The sequence below is a fragment of the Melospiza georgiana genome, chromosome 5 (genome assembly GCF_028018845.1).
Source record: "Melospiza georgiana isolate bMelGeo1 chromosome 5, bMelGeo1.pri, whole genome shotgun sequence".
Taxonomy (NCBI): Eukaryota; Metazoa; Chordata; class Aves; order Passeriformes; family Passerellidae; genus Melospiza; species Melospiza georgiana.
In genome coordinates this window covers 1,581,294-1,601,587 of record NC_080434.1, presented here as the reverse complement: position 1 = coordinate 1,601,587, position 20,294 = coordinate 1,581,294, and the positions used below count along the sequence as shown (strand labels likewise).

At 36.3% G+C, this 20,294-nt stretch overlaps 1 protein-coding gene across 1 annotated transcript; it reads left to right on the top strand.

Annotated features, from left to right (window-relative positions):
- Positions 1-19,523, top strand: FGL1 (fibrinogen like 1). The gene is made up of 8 exons (XM_058024618.1): positions 1-56; positions 4,303-4,376; positions 9,554-9,740; positions 12,161-12,320; positions 13,021-13,118; positions 14,073-14,161; positions 15,028-15,215; positions 19,052-19,523. The coding sequence occupies exons 2-8, from the start codon at positions 4,311-4,313 to the stop codon at positions 19,209-19,211; spliced, it is 948 nt and encodes a 315-aa protein (XP_057880601.1). The 5' UTR covers positions 1-56; positions 4,303-4,310; the 3' UTR covers positions 19,212-19,523.
- The last annotated feature ends 771 nt before the right edge of the window (positions 19,524-20,294 follow it).

The window sequence follows — 20,294 nt, the reverse complement described above, 5'->3', positions numbered from 1 at the left end:
TACTTGCATCAGTTTAAGAAGATTTAACAACTTTGGGTTCTGTCCAGAAGTTAAAGGTAAACATTTAGGGTACCTATGAGGGAAGAAGGAAGACGTATGGCTAATTTCTATAGTTATGGTTTAAAAGTAATTTGTTTTTTGAAGGCCATATAACTGCTGCAGTAATGATAATGATGTATGAATGTTTTACCAGAATCTAGCTATTTTCCTGCATTTCTAGGTAGTTAATAAACCCACTATTTGAATCTGCAGTTTCTAAATTTGTAATACTATGGGCTATACAAGCAAGGCTGCTTTTAGAACCTAAAAGTAAATAAAATCATGACTGAGATGAGGAAAACAGGGCAATTTTTGTAACACCACCAAATTTAAACAAAACCAAATCTGTGTATGAGTTTAATAATTCTAATTTTAAGAAAGCAAACAAAAAACTTTCCAGTTATTTTCTATCCTTTCAGCAGATTCTCTCTTACTATTATTGTATTTATAAGCAATGCAAGTCTTATTGACACTGTGCCAACAGAAAGAAACAGGCATCTGTGTTTCATCTAGTTTGCTGTCTCTTAAATTCAAAAAACATAAGAACATTCTAATGGTTCAAAATTTTTATAGTACAGAACTTCTTTAATGTCATCAAATCTATTCAGTAATTTTTTATTTAAAGTCTTGGAAAAAATATCATATTCAGGGGAAATTTCAATATGGGATTGACTGTGTGTGTATCCTTTAAAGAAAGCCTAGGCACAGAGAAGGAAAAAGAAATCTTTGTAGAATTTGGATTCCATAGCTTCGGAAAAATTTTCTGCCAAACTGTACAATGCATATTCCAGGTGTAATATTGGAATAAATGAGTAACCCTGGGGATAAAATTTCAAGGTTTCACAAGAGTTGCACTTAAATTTAAATTGTTTCAAACAGAAAGTGATTTTTTTTTCAGCTAACTGTTAAGGGCTTGTGTTTCAACTTGAAAATAAAATACCACGTTTTTCTCACTCTAGCATATGGTGTGTGATAATTAATCCACATGTGTACTGTCTGAGATTAAGATTTTCCTGGAAAGGGATATCCCCTGTACAAATCTGTGGGGTTTTTTTTCCTTTTTGTTAAATTGACACACGTGTTATAAAAGAAGTCTTGGAAGTCTCTCAAGAGTTGTTAACTCTTGAGGTTCATCTGTGACTGATTAAAATTTGTAATTTTTTGCAGTTTTTTTGACATAAAGTTTTTATTCAGTTGTGTACTGTCAGCAAAAAGCTATATAACAAGGGTGAATATTTAAATGACTGAAGAAATATGTTTAAGAAACTGACTTTCAAAGGAGTCTTCCTAGAGCAAGGTGTTAAGCTTCCCTTGAGCAGAACTTTAGCTTTCCCTGTTACTGAATACTGTGGATGTGCACCTTCAGAGAACTGTTACTAACACAACCTCTACTGAAACTTTTTTTTAGAAATGTGGGTAACTAAGTAAAAAGTACCCACATTAATTCCATGTCCAAACCTGATGATTTAGTGTGTCAGTGCTTTGAATGTGTAAGGGGCTTGACCCTATTTACCACTTTTCTTGTCACTGTAAAGTTGACCACTCAGTGAATCTCATGTCACTGCAGCTGTGAGATAGACGAACGACAGGAATTTATGCCTGCTGAGAATCTGGCTTAAAGGTGTGAGGTCCAGAACAAGCACTGCTGATTGTCCTCTGACTTGTCTAGGTCTACCTGCTGGGCAGTGACAGAAGCAGAGAAATGCTTTAAAGTCACCCATTTCCTTTCAGAACTTGAATTTTCAGGTCTCTTCCTAGTCTTTTTTACCTTCTCCCTTTCTTTGGAGGACAGCAGCATAAAGATTTTGGTTTCCCCTAAATACTAGAGGTCCCTCTGTGGGTTTTTTTACCCTGTGTCCTCTCTGTTTCAGCCTTCCCTGTTTCTGACTGGTAGATCTGCCAAATGGAAACCCAGTTTCTCCTTCTTTATAAGCCTTTTGTCTTACATTCGTAGTGAGCTTATATTGTGAGTGGCTACAGGATCAATACTCCATCTTGAGCTTACTATCCAGTTTTCTTTCTTAAAAATGAAACTCCAGGATTAAAATATCTTCACCAACTTATTTAAATTGTCAAATTTAGAAAATTATGAGACTATGATTATATTTTGCTATGTCTTTTGAGCATGTTTTAGTTCAGCACTAAAGCTGACATGCTGTCTCCCAAGTGCAGCCCTTATGAAGTTTCCCACAAGAGGAACATTCTATTGAAAGAGGCATCCCTAAATAGAAAGGTGACTTCATCTGAAGATAACAAACTAAATCAACTGCACACACTCTACACTCCTCAGGTATTCATTCTTTTTGTGCAGCTTGCTCACAGCAGCTCATACATGCTGTAAGGGACTTACCTGCCTTGATTGAGCCTCACTGTGTTCTATTTTTTTTTTTTTTACTCACATAAATTTCTCTGAACAGTATCCAAGATTTACTTGATAGTCTTTTCTAAAAAATAATACTGTTGTAAAGTTGTGTAATCCATTTAAGATTGGGGTTTATTTTAAGATTGATTGTGGTATTCAGGCATTCACAGTCAGTGAAATCATGATACAACAGTTCAAATGCTAACACTAATGTGAGGGAAGATACTGTGGTTTCATAATTAAAATAACAGGGATGAAGTAGAGTATATGAAATATCAATCTTTCAGTGAAGAAAATAGAGTCCCTTCTCTCTTAGAAAACATATTTAAAATATGCAAGGATTCAGGCTAGCAGTTAGCAGAGACAGATCATTTGCAGGCTGTCCAGATAGCTAATGCACTCTTTGGTCACTCCTATCACAGCCAGTGTCATCCCAACAGATGGCAACAGCTGCTTTCAAAACACAAGTGACTGTAATAGCTGTAACTACTAATGTAATTTTACTAGCTGTAATTTTAAAAAAGCATCCTAAGTATTTTATAGGTAAGTGTTGAAATCTGAGATTTGTTTGGGTTGTAATTTCTGGTTTTGCATGAAGTTTTCAGATATTGGTGAAAATACAGTTGGACTTGTCCAGTTTTGCACAAACTTATAAACATACTTCTCTTAAGCACCTTGCTTATCTTTGTACTGTAAAAAGCACAGTCTGCCAAAGTTCCACTCATATTTTATATTAATTCCTGTAGAAACATGAGTGGAAATTTTCATAAAGTTGTTTTTTCAATAAACACAGGCTGGTATTGAGTCATTAATCACTATTAGAAGTTTTACACTTTGTCTAACCACGAATTCTTTAAATGTGTCACCATCCCTGGAAGCATTCAAAAAATGTGGATGTGGTGCTTAGGGACAGGCTTTGGTGGTGGGCCTGTCAATATTAAGTAATGGTTCAACTTGATGATCATGGAGATCTTTTTCTTAATAACTCCATGGTAAGAAAAGCAGAGTAGACACATATTCTGGTTTAATTGGGTGTTAACAATCCTAAATGAAAATATTCATAGTTACAAAAGAAAAAAAAAATTCCTCAGTTGATAGCTTGCAGAAGTTTAAGTAATTAATTCAGAATTAATTCAGAATATGCATAATGTTTGTAAATATTTTACTGATTGGCAGCCTTGTTTTCTCCTCTGTGAAAAGCACAAATCTGTCTTACAAAATTATTTTGAAGTTCTATCAGCTAACATTTGCAAGGCAGTCAGATACAGTGGTGATTGGTTTGGCCCATAAAATAATTTTCATATGAAAAAATGGAGTTTAAAATGCTATGGGTCATAAAGTGCAAAGTATCCATAGTTATCATTTTAAAGATGCCATTCTTGTCACCATTAGAATAAAAGCTGATAACTATGTTGGATTTTTCCCCCAAATTACTCTATGACAGTAAAATTATCTTGATCCTCTCCTGGTGCACAAAATTTGCACAAATCTTTAGATCAAGGACAACTAGCCCAATTCAGAATTTAATTGTATATGATGGGGATCTTTCTCACAAATTTAAAAGACCAACAAGGAATATTTCTCTGTTTTCAGCTTGCTTAAAATGTTTCTTCTTTCGTCTTGAAAATAAAATGTGTGCTTGAATAGCTGTCCTGAAATACACAGAGAGCTCTAATATAAAGTGGCCTAAAAGAGTAAATTATCATTTTACTGGCTTTTGGAGTTGTATTTTATCAGGCTATTTTAGACATTTGGAATGAATCCTGCATGTGCACTGTATTTACAATTTGCAAGAAAATAATTATAGGTTAAATAGACTATTTTTAATAAGATTAAAGATGTCAAGTGTAAATTTTAATGTTTAAGTTAACTAGTGTTTCCTTTGTTCCTCTACTTCACAGCTTCCAAAATGAAGATTTTGATAATGATTGATTTTGTCCTTGCAGCTAGCCTGATGGATGTCATTGGCAGCTCTGTAAGTTCTAGTAATTAAATATTTCTCTAGAGTTTCTTCTAAATACTGCATACCTTATCCTCCATAGCGCTCACAATGCACATCCCCTCCATAGTGCTCCCAATCTCTACATACAATGGCAGAACCTTTGATGGGAAAGATTAGAATTCATTAAACAATGAAAGAATAAGGAAATATCTTCAAATAGTGTTTAGTGGGGACAAGTTTCCAATAATGAAAGAGGAAACAAATGCATAAGTTTACCATGGAAGGTCCATCACTAGGTAATGGCACCAAAAAAAGAAACCCTTTCAGTTTATGACTGGAGCTGATGTGAAAAAGGAGACAATAAATCTTCCCTAGAACAGGTATCATATGGTGCATGGAGGCACACTGTACAGAAGGCACACCATTGGCATTCAGGTGTAATGCTAACTCAGAATGGCCCCTGCAGTTTTGAGCAGCACAGTTACAGAAAGGCCAAGCACAGGAGCTCCTATAGCAGTGGCTGCAGCAGTGCCATTTCTGGGCACTGACACCTGGCATGCAGAATGTTTCCATCCTTTTCCACCTTGTCCACTGGCCCTACAACCTTTTCTCAAACAAAATCCGTAACTTCATATTCTTACTTGTTTCCATGTAACTACATTGTAGTTCACAGTCAGAAACAATGATCAAAGCTCCTTTACTTCAAGCTCCCAAAGCTCTCTCCTATACATTCTGTTTCTCCAACAAAAACCCTAATAAAATCACACTTGCTCCACAGTTCAAAATACTTCCAGCCTCACCAATGCTGCACTGCATGTCATGGCTGTCTTTATTAGTTTTATATCCAGGTCCTAAATAGCAGAGACCTAAAGGGATTGAATTCTTGATTCATAATCGCCTAGGCAGAAGTAGTTGCTGAATTTACAACTATTGTTTGTGGATTACATTACCTTATGGAAAACTTTTGTTCAGATAAGTAGCTTTATAGAGGCAGAATGGGAATGACTCTCTAATCACTTCTGCTCAGTGGAGAAAAATATTACTAATTTCTGCAGAAGCCTACTGAGAAAAGAGGCATCACAGTGAAATTCATTTACTTATTTTTTAATTATTGTTTTTCATTTAGAATATTTTGGACTTAGCTGACCTTCTGAGTAAAAACTGGGAATATTCAGAACTTCATCTCAAATTTTTCACCTTTTAATCTAATTAAAACACTAATTTCAATATAGAGTTATTTTGGAGCTAATTCATGCTATTAAAAGTAGACAAAATAGCACCACAGGTAAAAACCTTGTATTTTTATAGTTCTCATTAAGTATTCCGAGTCCAATTGGTAGCAGTAATTTTAATGGAAGGTCACTGGCTGCTAAATAATTCACACAATAATGAAAGTGAATGCACATTAATTGCAGCAGCTGGTTAAATGTAGGATTGTGTGCCCAAGAGCAGAGCTGTCAGCAGTTGTTAGATAATTGCTTCTCAATGTGTAGTGCAAACAGTTGCTTCACTGAAACAGACAGAACAGGTTGTGTTCAGTCTGCTTTCAGTCAGTGGGCACCACTGTCCCCTGGAGATAGCCACAGTAAAATCCACATTTTCTTGAGTATTTCAACATTGTAATGGTTTAACTTTGGTCCAAATATAACAAATGGAATAGCAATATGTGAGAACTGTAATTTGCATTTTGCTTTTTTATTACTATTTTAGTACTCCAGCTTTGCACTGGAGTGGTTTAACCATTGGTTTAACTTCCATGGTCTTTAAAGGATTATCCTGTGAAAAAAAGTGTAGCAGCACATTGCAAGAACAGCCTGGTAAACTGAAGATCTAAAAGCCATATTGATCCAATTGAAGTTGCAGTTACCTTGTCATTGTCCCATGAAAAAAATACACATGGAATTCCAAATATGAGAACTGTGGTTTTGCTGTTCAGCAGCAGAAGTCTAATGGGATTTGTCTGGAGCTGACAGAGAGACATTAGTGAGAATGCTGAAGCCAGGGAAAGAAGAGAAAGTATCAGACACCAGTACTTTTCATATGTAGGTTACTTTCAAAACTATTTCTGCTCAAGCATTTTTCTTTTCTTATGCTGTTATTATTCAGTATGGCTAGTCATAGCTTGATTATCACTTCTAATTTAGTCTCACTTCCTAAGCATTAAGAGCTTAAAACCTTTCAAATAAGGAAATTGCAATGTGTAGTGTAGATATATCACTGTTCACCCCATCATGAGTGTATTGTCTGCAAAGCAGATGAGAATCAGCTCACAGTTATTTTTATGAATTGATTTATATTTTTTAAGTAAATAATAACAAATGATGGATTTAAAATGCGAGTTTAAAAATAATATTTAGAGACATAGCCTGTTGCAGACTTGTGTTTACTTTGGTTCAAAGGAAAGGACCTTTTTTTGTGGTATATGAAGTGGTGTCACACTGAATTTAGATACCAAGTTTTTCTAAGGTAAGATAGATAAATTTTTTTTCAAGAAGTTCTATACTTGTGCTATATAATTTAACCACATCAGGAGAATGGCTTTTAGCAGTATGAAAGGGGAACTGATAGAGGCATTTCTTTCACCTGAAAGAATCATGTGTAGCTGCCTGTAGCTGCCTCTCCCAAATGCCCTGTCCCTTGCTCTTTCCAGAATGGAAGGCAGCTCTTTGAGGCTCAGATCTGCCACTGTCACAGAGCCTGCCCACCTGAAGTCCTGTCTGGGAAATTGTGAGGGCCTGGCAATGGGGGCCTCCATTTCCAGGACTCTCCTATTGCATGTTACCATGTTTTCTCCAAGCTTGTTAGGGCTGAGTTAAGACTGACACAGGCTAAGCTTCTCACTAAAACTGGTAACTGTGGCAGGGTGGCTTCTTTATCACTCTTAACTTAGTATGATTAGAATAAATATTTGGTCTGACCAGGAACATGGGATTTTTTGGACAGCTTTTCTTTTATATTTAGCATTAGCTCATCAGGCTGAGCCTGGAAATATTTTTTCAATACTTTTTTAATTTATTCACTCTTTCTCAATCCACCTATTCATCTCTTTCTCTAAAGTTCTGCAGTCCTCTGTAATTTTCTGTATTCACAGAGGACCAGATGGACAATTTGCAGTCACCTGTCAAGGAAGCCTCTTCTGAATCTCCCACTGAGTACAAAATTCAGCTTTTGTGAAGGGTTTGTGTGAAGCTGCAGACACAATTGAGACAACCGCCCTGGAGAGGCTGCACAATAAATAGTGCATCTTTTCTTTGTAACATGCAACATGTCCCACATCAGCCAGCGCATACAGTCAAGTACCATCCCTCTGAGCCACTGCAGCAACTGTGCATGCCCATATATTTACCTATTTTCTTCTCTTGTTCCCAGCTAGAAGAAAAGGATGATACGCTAAGCATCTCGTATAGCTATCAACAACTGAAAAAACATTTTCAAGCGAAGGTTCTCAAATCAGATAGAACCTTTGGGGTATTACTGGGTCCCTCAGAAAGGGGCGTTCGTGCCTCGGGCCCCGCAGCGCCCCCTTGTGGGCCGGCATGGCCGCGGTGCCGGAGCTCCCGGGCCGGCTCTGGGCTGCGGCTGGGCTCGGCACCGGGCCCGAACTGCCCGGCGTGGGCAGCCCAAACCCAGCCTGCCGAGCCCTTCCCTCTCGGACAGGTCGCTGACAAACTGCCTAGCTTGCCAGCCACCCGAAAAAATATGTTGTTTTTTTTCTTCATATGTATATGTGTATTTTCCCCCCCATTCTTTTATTTCACTGTGTACTTTCGATTGCAGTTAAGTGTGAATTAAAGGAAGTCTCTGATACGCTTCAGTAGTACTTAAGGCAGAAGTCTGTCTTCAGGATTGTTCTGCTCAGTCCTATGATCAAATTTTTCAGTTGAACTGAATATTGCAGACAAATGGAACAATTTGTTGGAAGTGTTCATGGGCAATGGGTGAAACTTGAGCTTGATGCAAATTAAAGTATGCAGACCCCGCTGAGGTGCACCTCACTATGCACAGCAGTATGCTATTGCAGACATCTCTATAGTTTGGTGTGATAGGGCAATGTTCTGAGATATCAGTTCTTCCATATAAATGGCAAATATTGCAGGTCTATATGTAAATAATGTTCCCGATGAATAAGGTAGCACCAATTTAGAACTATTGCAAATTTGATCTTACCTGTCAGTTTTCCAGAAAGTCACCCTTTGATTTTGCCTTTACAGTGCTAGTTGTGCTCTTCTACAAGCTACTAAACTCTGCTTATATAAAATTTCAGTGTTACTGATGCAAAACTTCTGTCATGTTTCCAAAGGCTTTTCTCCTTCCCAATGAAATTAAATTTATTTAATATATATTTTAAACCATACAGACTGTTTTAATTTAAGTTCTCCAGATCAGGTTGTGCTCACTTTGGCTTTTTTACCATAGTCTTTAATCTAAAACCAATTATTTATTGCTCAGCAGGCATTCAGCATGTCAGAATTTGGAAGAGCTATTCCACTATTCCAGCCCTTGAGGGTCAAGTGAGTGCTAGATAACACTGTATCAGAATTACCACATTTCTCACCCACTCTGCATGGCAAAATTAAGTACAAAAGTCACAGCACAACATTGACTTTAACTTTTGTTTTAGCTTTTATTTTTCATGTATATTCAGGGCTTCTTAGACACTATTTTAGCATGCCAAAAATGAGCTTAAAACTTAACAATATTTATGTTGGCAGTGTTAGGATTCTTATCATAAGAAGTGTGTAACTTAAAAGCATTCAAAAATGCACTATGAAGTTGAAAACATATCCATGTGGATTGCATTTCTTTAAAACTCTTTAGAACCTTTAGAACTCTTTAGAACAATATTAGTAGCAGGCTTTTCTGGATAGAAAATCTCTGTGCATGGAAGATGATAGAGATATTTTAGTGTTTTTCCCCAAAGTCTCTGCTGCATCTTTGCAGTTAGAGCTGGCAGCACTAAAGAGAAGGTCTCTTTGCAAAGTGTTCATAATGTGTATGTTTTATATATTACATGCAGTAACATTTGAAATAATTTTAAACAAAGTAGCAACAGAGATGGAAGTCAACATAGTGTCTGTGGGAAATGGTGACCAAAATATTTTATTCAAGTTTAATTTTATTTATGTTTTGGTTGCTTGGCTCTTTGTGCCACATGTTAAATATAACATAAAATTTGTTGATTTTACAATAAGATATGTTTTCCTCTCTAGGATTTACAGAAATGTTTTCAAGAGCAAATACGACTTCAGGGCCAGGTGAGGCTTCTGGAGCATCGTGTGAAACAGAAGCAGTTAAAAATTATACAACTCTTAGAGAAGAAAGAGATTCAGTACAGAGATTCAGACAGAGAAGATGAAAACAGTGTCATTGACTTGGGAGGAACAAGACAGTATTCAGGTTAGAAATGGAGCTATTCTTTTCATTTCCCTTCATTGTAACGATACCCAGAAGCTTTAGCACAACTGGGCCTATTGAGATATTGTTTTAAAAACTCCTTGTAGAGTGTTTGTTTAAAACACAGTGCTCAGCTTTTATCTAGACCTGTTGTGCAGGGAAAAATTGCTGATGTCAGATTGAGGAAATCAAATCAGGATTTAAGAAGTTTACTGATTTATTAGTAGTGCATAACATGAAAACAATCAGTTAATCATAACTTAAAAACAAGCATAAATCTCAGCAATACAACAGACAAAAGCCAGGCATTTACAAAATGTTAATCAGGAGCCTCAGATTTCTAAACGCCGTTCTTTGACTAATGTCAGAAGTTCTAGCAATCTCAAAAATAACTAACAACAGGGTTAGTTCACATTCATACATTCAAGTGGTTTCCTGGGTTACAAGCAACTGACTTTGTTCCAATCTGTAAAGTCCCTGAGACCTCCATATTTACACACATAAGCCTGGCACTATGGCATCTGCATCTCACTTTAATAACATTTTCACTGAGTTGGATTCAGCTCATGACATCACAGCTTTTAAATCCTGGTTTAAAGTTGTTTTTCTAATTTCACCAGCACTCTGGTGGTGATCCACTCCTTCTACAGTGGAAGGCCTTTAATAAATACAGTGGAAGTATATAATAAACATCATCCAAACTCTTAATATAATAAAACACCATCCAAAACAATAGTTGGATTGAAAATACAATTTAGGAGACTGACTTCTAGGTGGTGTTTGTTTCTAGCTGTCCAGTGCTAGAAAGTCTTAACTACTATTATTTTTAATAGCCTTGATTGAATATGCTTGTAGTGCTTATGCTGCTGGAAGAAATACCAATATATATAACATTTGATCTCAAGGCATCAAATATAATAAAACACCATTAAAATGAAATAAAAAGCAGTTGCAAATCTGACATAAAAAATTTAGCTGTGTGTTTATGTACTCAGCATTCTGGAACACTTTATTTTTATTATTAGAGCTGACTTGCTTGTTACTGAAAAGATTATTAAAGCCACATTTCTCTGAAAGATATTTGTCCTTTCTTAGTATAAGCCTCAATTTATTCTTTTACAATGTTACTCTAATAAACAGATCTAACTTGTTCCTGTTTCTGGTTATTTTCCCCCATTATTTTTCACTTTCTTTACAGTTTGGAAAATGCCTTTCCTGTTCATACTGTATTATTTTCTTAAACTGCTGTAGCATTATAATATCAACAGAGCTGGATAATTTGAGTTAGATAGTGAGGGGGAAATTCCATACTATATACACCTGCTAAAAATTAAGATATGCTTGTGTTTTGCTGACCTACTAAGAAATTAACTTTCTCAAAGCCAACCACACATTCTCTATAAAGACAACTTAGCTGTTATTTAAATCATGTTTTCTATTAGAGTTTATTCAAATTCTGGCATAGCTATTTGTTTTCAGTATAAAGTGTTTATTTTCTATGTCTTATCTTCACTGACACTTTCACTGAAGAGATATATAATAGTTTATGAAGTTTCAAGCAGGCCTGGAAGTTCAGCCAATTCAGAGAATTCCTTAAAGTTAATCAGCTCTACCTTAGCCAGGAAAAACAGAAATGCTGAAAATTATGTCTTTTCTGTATGACTGCCTGATGTGGATTACATATAAACAAAGAACTCATTTCATTTCTTAATTCCTAGAGGAAAGAATATAAGATTATACAATTACATTGCTGTAATATTTCTATGAGCTCTGAATTTTGTTATTGTTGTAAATGATATTCATCAACAGCAATGCAGACCAGACTGTGAATGGTGCCAAGCCAAAGTGGGATCATTTTACACACACACTGCACTTTTTGGGCGTAGTCTTCTGTATAGTTTTGCTGCTATTTGATAGAAGGGACAGGAGAATCAGGCCTTGCATTTGTTTCTGTTTTTAACAATGGAGATTCCATACTTTTGTGTCTGGCATTTCTGTGAACTTCTGGACATACAAGTGCATGTTTCTTTTTAAAAGTTACTGTATGTTACATGTAATTTTAAGTTTGTAACAGTATTCTAATGTGGATGATACCACTGTAAAGTAAAAGTGACACCACTTAAAACAGAGGAATTATTTTGCTAGTCAAGTAGAAACAAAAATGGTCATATTTCACTATGTGAAAATATTATTTCAATGATATATCAAAATAATTACAGGCCAGCAAAGCTTTAGAGCAACACAAGTACAAAAAATACCCAAAAGTCAAAGAAATGTGTTTGCAGAGACATTTAATTTTATTAGTGTGGTTCATGTGTGACTTCTACATAACATGACTTGATTACTGTTACTGACTTGATTTCTGATTTTGCCATTAAGTACAGGACTAAAAATGTTGTGTCCGATTAATGTTGTGTGAACAGATTGTGCAGAAATCTACAATGAAGGCCATAAGCAAAATGGATTTTATAAAATAAAACCAATCCAGAGTCCCAGAGAATTCTTTGCATTCTGTGACATGTCTGAAGGAGGTGGCTGGACTGTGTTTCAGAGACGTTCCGATGGCAGCCAGAATTTTGATAGGTAGGTACTAGATTCGGTAATTAAACCTGGAAACAAAGTGAAGAAACATTAACCAGATGGTGCTAAGTTAAATCTGAACTTTAGAAGTATATGAGTAAGTTCTTATCCCAGATAAAAGGGAGCAATGGTTATTCTGTGGAACAGCCTCCAGATGGGATACCACTTCTGGTTCTGGCTGTCTTCTGTGAGACATCCGTTCTGATCTTTTTCTGACAACTTGTGTATTTGACACAAGGACACTTCAATGTCAAATGCCTTAACAGCTGTTGGAGCAAGGACTCTTAATGATGGGGAAAGATTGTCTTCTGCAAAAAAAAAAAAAAAGCAAGCAGTCTGAGGGATCTTTGAGTAAAAATGTTCACGAACATGTCTAGTGGGAGGATGAGAAACAAAGTACCTCAGCTGAAACAACAGAGGTTCAGGCTGGATATAAGGAGACACCTTTTCACCATGAAAAGAGGCAGCAGGTTCCCCAAAGAGAATGTGCAGTCTCCATCCTTGGAAGTTTTCAAGATCTGAACAGACAAGCCCTGAACAAGCTGGTCCGATCTCATGGCTGATTCTGGCTTGAGACTCCACTGGACTAGCTTGCCTCCTGAGGTTCCTTCTAGTTTGAGTTAATCTGTGATCTAAAATTGTGTTATAAAACGTCTAAATAAACTTGCTTTTTTGAGAAATTAGTAATTTATACCCATTTCAGACTCTGGGCTGACTATGAAGAAGGCTTTGGAAATTTTGTTTTGAAAAATGGTGAATTTTGGCTTGGAAACAAAAATCTTCATTATTTGACTAATCAAGGTAAGATTTGTATTGTAACAATAGTCATATTGTTTCTGTTTCTTTGCTCTTTCCAGGCATTTTTTTTTTGTTTCCCCTTTATGTTATCATAAATCCTGAGTTCTGTTGTTAGTCTGCATGGACTTCTCTAAGTTTCAGAAAAAAGCACATTTGAATATATGTTTTCTAACAAAAAGTTCAAAACTGTCCTTAGGCTACTGGCATACTGAGAGCCCCTGTGAAACAGGGAACAGGAGACAGGAGTCTACCTTAAAAGAATTGTCTCTATCCATTTTCCATCAGCATCACTAACGGCCCAGAGATGGGTATATGCTGTACCAAGACACTGATTCGGGGCTTTTTAGCTGTGTGGGCTATTACATGGAAGTAATTCTGGTCCAGTCCTGTTGATGAGGCCAGGAGTAGGAAGTTATTTCCATCTTTCTAATTGTCACTCAACATAAGCTAACTTCTGCTTTGTTGTAGAATGCTGCAGTTACAAAACTTAACTTACCCACTGGCTTAGCAGGCCAAATCATATAGAAATCAGTGCTACAAAGATGTGATCCTAGTATAACTTTATGTATTTTCAGAGTATAAAAATCTGATTTTCATAGGTGAAAATTTATTGATGAGTTTTCACTATGCTTTCACTACCACCTCAAATATTTTACTAAAATGTAAAACCTGTAAGGCCATCTTTTTTTACAATTTTTTCCCTACATTTAAAAATTTGTATTGAAATAATTCTAAAATTTTCTAGGCTGAATAGAATTCACTCAGCTGAATAAGGCAAAGAATAGCAATATATGCTTTACTATGCATAAAGAAAGAAGATAAAACCCTATAAAATATGCTGAGGTGATAGAGATTCATGATAAAAACATTTTCTTTTAATCTTCTACTATAAAGCCCAGTTCTGAAAAGCAGTGAGATAGTCTAGTTTGACTAAAATAATTTGGTTTTTTTTTTAAGGGAATTATACTTTAAGAATTGATTTAACTGATTTTGAAGGAGAACGACGTTTTGCACAGTATGCAAGATTCAGAGTTGCAGGAGAAGAGGTAATAAAATATTAAATGACTAAAGGTTTTAATGAAAATGTGGAATCTGTAGGCAAACAATAAACACACAGGTTCCCTAATTTCCATAAAGATTTGTGTAGAACCTTCATTTAAGGTTCTAAACCATATTTTCTTTCTTACGCATGCTTATAATTTTCAAATACCTAATAAAAGTGGTTTACTCTGAAATATTAATTTCATACTTTCTGTAAGTGATATGAATAATTTGGGTTAATAAATAGATAAAAGCAGTTTTTCTGTGTTTGTTGATATTACCAACAATAATGTGTCGCTACAGGACACGAAACAAAACAACGAGGACACTGGAATCTCCAAGGTTAAAAGAAGGACATTTAATTTCTGACTCCAACATTGCTAGATTTTCAAAAGTGACAGTGGATTGGAAGGTGACAGTGCCACCACTCCAATGACACTGGACAAACCAACAGTCCATCAAATTTCCCTCCTCCAGAAAAGAATGCAAAACAAAAAGTGTTTACAGAAAAGCGCTTGAGAAAGTTGGTTACAAGAATGTAAACATCAGAAGGCTTAGAAGAACTTAGAACAGGGTGACAATAATGATGGAAGATGTTCTGATTTGCTAATGTATACTGCAAACTAGCCCTAATGTTATTTTTATTAAGTCATTTATACATGGTTAATGATAAATTTTATCCCTGTTAAGCATCTCTACAGCCTTTCAGTATTAAGGACATCGTGTCTAAGTGGCAGGACATTTCTTAGCATAAAAATAGCAGCAAATGGAACAGGCTAGGTTCTTCTTTGTGGTTTCACTCTCTGACATGCTAAGGGCTAAAGACATACGGGAATTTAATTTTCTTTTCTTTCGTCACATTTTTTATCAGCATTCTTATGAGATGAGTTGTGGTGAATACTCTGGTACAGCTGGCGATTCCCTGACGGGTGGATTTCATCCTGAAGTAAAATGGTGGGCTGATCATCGAGGAATGAAATTCAGTACTAGAGACAGGGATAATGACAACTATGAAGGGAACTGTGCTGAAGAGGAAAAGGCTGGCTGGTGGTTTAACAGGTATTTTGATTTCATATGGGTACTGTCAACTATTCTGCTCCATGGGTATTCATAAAATATTAACATATGGTAGAAGATGGATTGGGATTGTTCATTTATTTGCAATGTGCCCTTGTGCCCTAGCAGAGATCTCAGTGCTGGTAACCCTGAGGCTCACCTTAGAAGGGACAGCACCTACTGTGCAGCTCAGGCTGGTCTGTGACAATGGCATTTGCCACAGGTCATCTTTGTTGTCAGGCAGTGAGGAGGAGATAATTCTGCCCCTCTGAGGTAAATAGCTTGTACACAAGTAGGTCATGTAGAGTTTGCAAATACATCCCTGCTGCACTTCACTCTCACTTTTCTCTTGTGTTGCACTAGACCAGATGTGGCAGCACTGCAAATATCTGACAAGCTAAACTAGTGCCAGGTTATCAAGACTCATTTTTTTCACCTCACTTCACAGTACCTCACTCTTGTTATTCTTTCCAAATGGAGATGGTAATGTGTCCACTCAGTTTCTGTCAGTGTGCATGTCTGGACCGAGTGAAAGATTTTTTTAAATAGGGTTGAATAAGAGAATTTAAAAATTCAACTAACATGCAATATACCAAATCAAAAATAAAGGATAAAAATGGAAGCCTTAGCCTGTACAGATCAGCTGTGTTCTTTCCTGTAATTAAGTAAATAAATATAGCCACAAAAAGAAGCTCTGCAATCAGCTGTGTAATAGAGAGGTTTAAAATACAGCTCAGGGAGGCACACTACTCTCTCACTGTGATCTCAGTTCACTTGGCAAGAGGTGCCAGGCTGGATCAACTCCATTGTTTCTGTTGTATCATCCTTTGTTTCTCTTTTTAACTCCTCATTTGCCAAATTCTGTTTTCATAAGCAATCAGTGACCACCTTAACTGATATGATGTAGCAATTAACTTAGTGTTTCACAATTAAGTATTTATTTTAATACATTTTAATATATTTGCATGGATAGTCAGCCAGCAGAGTATCTGAAACTTGGAAAAAGTCACATGTAGACAATGGTTTTTTGCATTTCTCAGGAAAACTAAAATATAAAAGGGAAAGGCAACTATGTTGGAGCTTCTTTTCCCATGAAATCAGAGCTTTTGTAAATTTAAAGGAGTATCTGGACCTCAAATCACATAAAACTGATATCATGCCATGGATTTCATTAAGACTGAATTACCAATCACTTTTAGACCACTGAATAAGTTTTTTTGCCTTTTAAAAACTTTTTTTAAATATTGGATTGACCTGGACAAAAGAATGACCACTTTGCAAAAGTAGCTGCACAGAGGAACTTGACAGTTATTTATACCTTGTGTTGGTGCTACATAACTTCTAAAGATAGCTGACTCCTACTAGGCTAGTTATTATGGCTGTGTAGCTCATGCTCTTAAAGTGACAGTCTAGCTTGAAAATGAATGTGAGTTACTAATAGTGTTATTTCACTGCTTTGTTATTGAATTTTTAATGTTAAGCCAAACATAGAACTGAACATTGCAAAATACTAGAAAATGTCAGTATCATTAAGTCCTACTCAAAAGGACAGTACTGGCAGAGAAAGGAAAGCACTCAGAAACACATATTTGTCATGCACAGATTAGCAAATATAGAAGGAATTAGTGCTCTTGGCTGGTTTGCATAAGAGCTCCCAGCTATGAAGGAATTGTTTATATGCTATCAGAACTAATGAAATCCAGAAAAGCCCAGATAATATGAAAACCAAGGGACGTGACACAAGTGTGGCCACATGGAAGTAGCTCAGAGTTAGTTTCAAGCCACCAGTCTCGCTCCAGCTTAGCATTTGTTGTCCTGGACTTCTGCAGAAAAATGGCCCCTTTTGTGAGCAAAGCTCCAGCAGAGATTTTTATCTTGAATACAAGTCCACAGAGCTGAGTTCACTGCAGCACTACCTGCAGGTCATAAGCTTTCCAGTACCCAGGGTATTGCAAAGCTCATAAGTAGTGAGATAAAGTTCATAAAGGTTCATAAGTAGTGACAGTGCACAATTCCAGTTGGACATCAGCTTATTCTCTCCCAGCACTCCCATTTTTAGTTATACCATGCATGGATGGTAAAAGGGATCTGTTAGGCAACAACTTGGGGACAGATATCACTAACTCAAGCTTCCTGCCTCACCAATCACCCCAGAGACTGCATAACTATGGTCATGTGGGGTCAGTGGAGTCAATACATCCAGACAGAATTCCAAGGGTTCTTCAGGGAAGCAACTCTTATATATGTCACACAGTTAATACATAATTCAGCTAAAATATCCATGGAGAGTTAATACAGAATTCAGATAAAATATCCATGGACAGTTGAGAGTTGGCTGTACTTTTGAAACTACTGCAGTGTAGTTTTTAACTTTATATTAGCCTATTGAAAAGATAGGAGGAACACAGGCTAACTTTAAGGTATTTATTGACTTGTGAATAATGAATGTTTTTCCACAATATCATATCACATGCCAGTTGTTAACTTAGTATGTACAGTTACTTTAGAAAACATCTGCTTGGATACTGAATACTCTAATTTTCACTATTCATGCTTCCCAGCACTAATTAAGACTTTTTACTGGCTCATATTGCTGTTGGCAAAATTATGGTGTGCCTTCTTATGATTCTTTTAATGAAATCTGTGTTTTGATTCAAAGTAGGCAGAGTGTCTCCTCATTGCAGAATTTGTATGATTAGAAAGATTAGGTCAGCTCTGATACAAGTTTGTCATTCTCAAAAACAAACTCACTTTTGATGTCCACAATTTATAAGCTTTCAATTAAAACATTAAAATTTGTAAGCAATAAATAAGGATATATAGATGAGAATTTTCCTATCGAGTTTTTGTCATAGATTTTATCTCAGTTCTCAAAAACTTTGTTAATGAAGTGTGAGCATAGCCAAAAAGACTAAGATTTGCCAGTAACAAAACTCATAAGGTTATTTGGAATGTTTTCTGTGTGCATATTTTCTGAAGTCTGCTTTTGGAATCCATCATGGTGTTCAACAGCTAGATATTAACAGCATTTATAATGAAATACTGAATTGGCAGATAAACCAAGCTGATTCATCACAATGTGCTGCAGAAGGAACAGCCAGTTTGCTCTCAACATAAATATCTAAGCTTGTTTCTCGTAGAAACCAGCATCAAGGTTGTGCTGTTCCCTTTTCAAGCCTTTTGGGTTTTGCTAGGGTTTTCTGCTTGTTTCAACCACTGTATTTAATAAAGGATAACTGCATTTCTGAGTCTGTTAAAAACAACAAAATCCCCTCTACTTTGTGTAGTCAAATAAAATGCCAGCTCGGGTGATCCAGTGAATTGGTACACATGTAATTAGCTGTCAGAATTCATCTTTGTAAATAGAAGCCCACAGGTGGGCAGGCAAACTGATGGTGGTATTCAGGTTTTGTCATACAAAATACCACGTGCTGTAACTGGAAAACTTCAAGAGGACTACTCTGGAACAACAGAAAAACACAACAGTATTTCTGTCCCAGAGTGTGGTGTATGCCCTGCTGTCTTCCATCCTGAACAACTCTGGAAAAATTTTCCACTGAAACAAATTAGCAGGAAAAACTCCAAGAGCTAGTAATGTCAAAAAACATGGAAAGAAAAAGCAGCACTTTTGGTTAAAAGAAGCAAAACGCATTTGCAGATTTGCAGTTCTTCCCTAATTAAAATCCTGTTGTTTATGCGCAAATGCAAATTTATGCAGTTGTCAGACTAGGCTGGCAGAAACCTGGCAAAATTTTTTGACTCGCAGAGAAATAAATAACAAATGCATGGAACTTTTCAGCAGGAGGCCTTACTGCTGTTTCCCTTTACTTTCCCACCAGGTGTCACTCTGCCAACCTGAATGGTTTGTACTACAGAGGTCCCTACACTGCCAAGACAGACAACGGGATTGTTTGGTACACCTGGCACGGGTGGTGGTATTCTCTGAAATCTGTTGTCATGAAGGTCAGACCGGCAGACTTTGAATTTAATATTGTTTAAATATTCTATTAACACTATTCACCTGATTAATCTTTTAGGAAATTAATTCCAAATCAAAATGGACAGATTTTTACTTCTCAATCTATGCATATATAAATTTGGAATGATTCCTGTGCAACCAGTAGTTTTATGAGATGTAAGTGAAAAAACAAGACAGCCTATGAAGCTTTAGATACAAATATTAATGCTAATAGGTCCAAGTATTTTTTTAAAAAGGCAAGTGTTTACCTAGGAATAATGACATCTTCATTAAGATGGCGAATTTTGGGATTTCCAGTAACTCCAAATCCTTTCACCCATAAGCAACGGCATTGTTACTGTGCTATTTTTATTGTTACTATTTCTCAAAAATGAAAAATAATTGTACTTACACAACAAAAACCCTACTCAAATAGAAGCATAAGGTTTACTCAGTGGATAGAACATGCCTGCTTTGGAAAGGTTCAAGACTTTAGAATGAGTTTCCTGTAAATCCCTCTGATGTAAAGGTTGCATGTGTTGTGTACATAGTGTACATAAAAGGTTTAAAGAATGAGGCAGGCAACTGAAGAAAGAGAAGGGGTGCTGCCAGGGTACAATCAGTTGAATCCAGCATAGAGAAGTGGATTGTCTGTTGTTTGCTGAGGCATTTCTAGGGCTGGTCACAACATTTAAAAACGTTTTTAGATGGACAGTAATTATGCTTTTCTCTTTCTTGGTAACCATAATGCTTTTTCTTTTTCTTTTTCTCTTTTTTTTTCTCTTTTTTTTTTTTTTTTTTTTTTTTTTTGGTTAGATTTTACAACTCTCTAATTTTGAATGTCCTGTCCAGTCACTTCCTCTCCTTTCCCTATATATTGTCTAAACTCTCTGGGCTTTTCTCCATCTCAAGTTGCACATCCATATATTTCTTGTACAAGAATAATGGTAAGAGAGACTTTGCCTACCCCTGGCTTTTGTGCCTGGCACTACAATAGACTCTAAGAGCCAGTAATAACAAGAGTTACTGATCAGTGCTTGCTGCCCTGGAGAAGACAGGAATACTCTCTAGAAAGCTACCCAATGAAATGTAGTCCATTTCTGCTGGGCAGATGCAAATGAAGA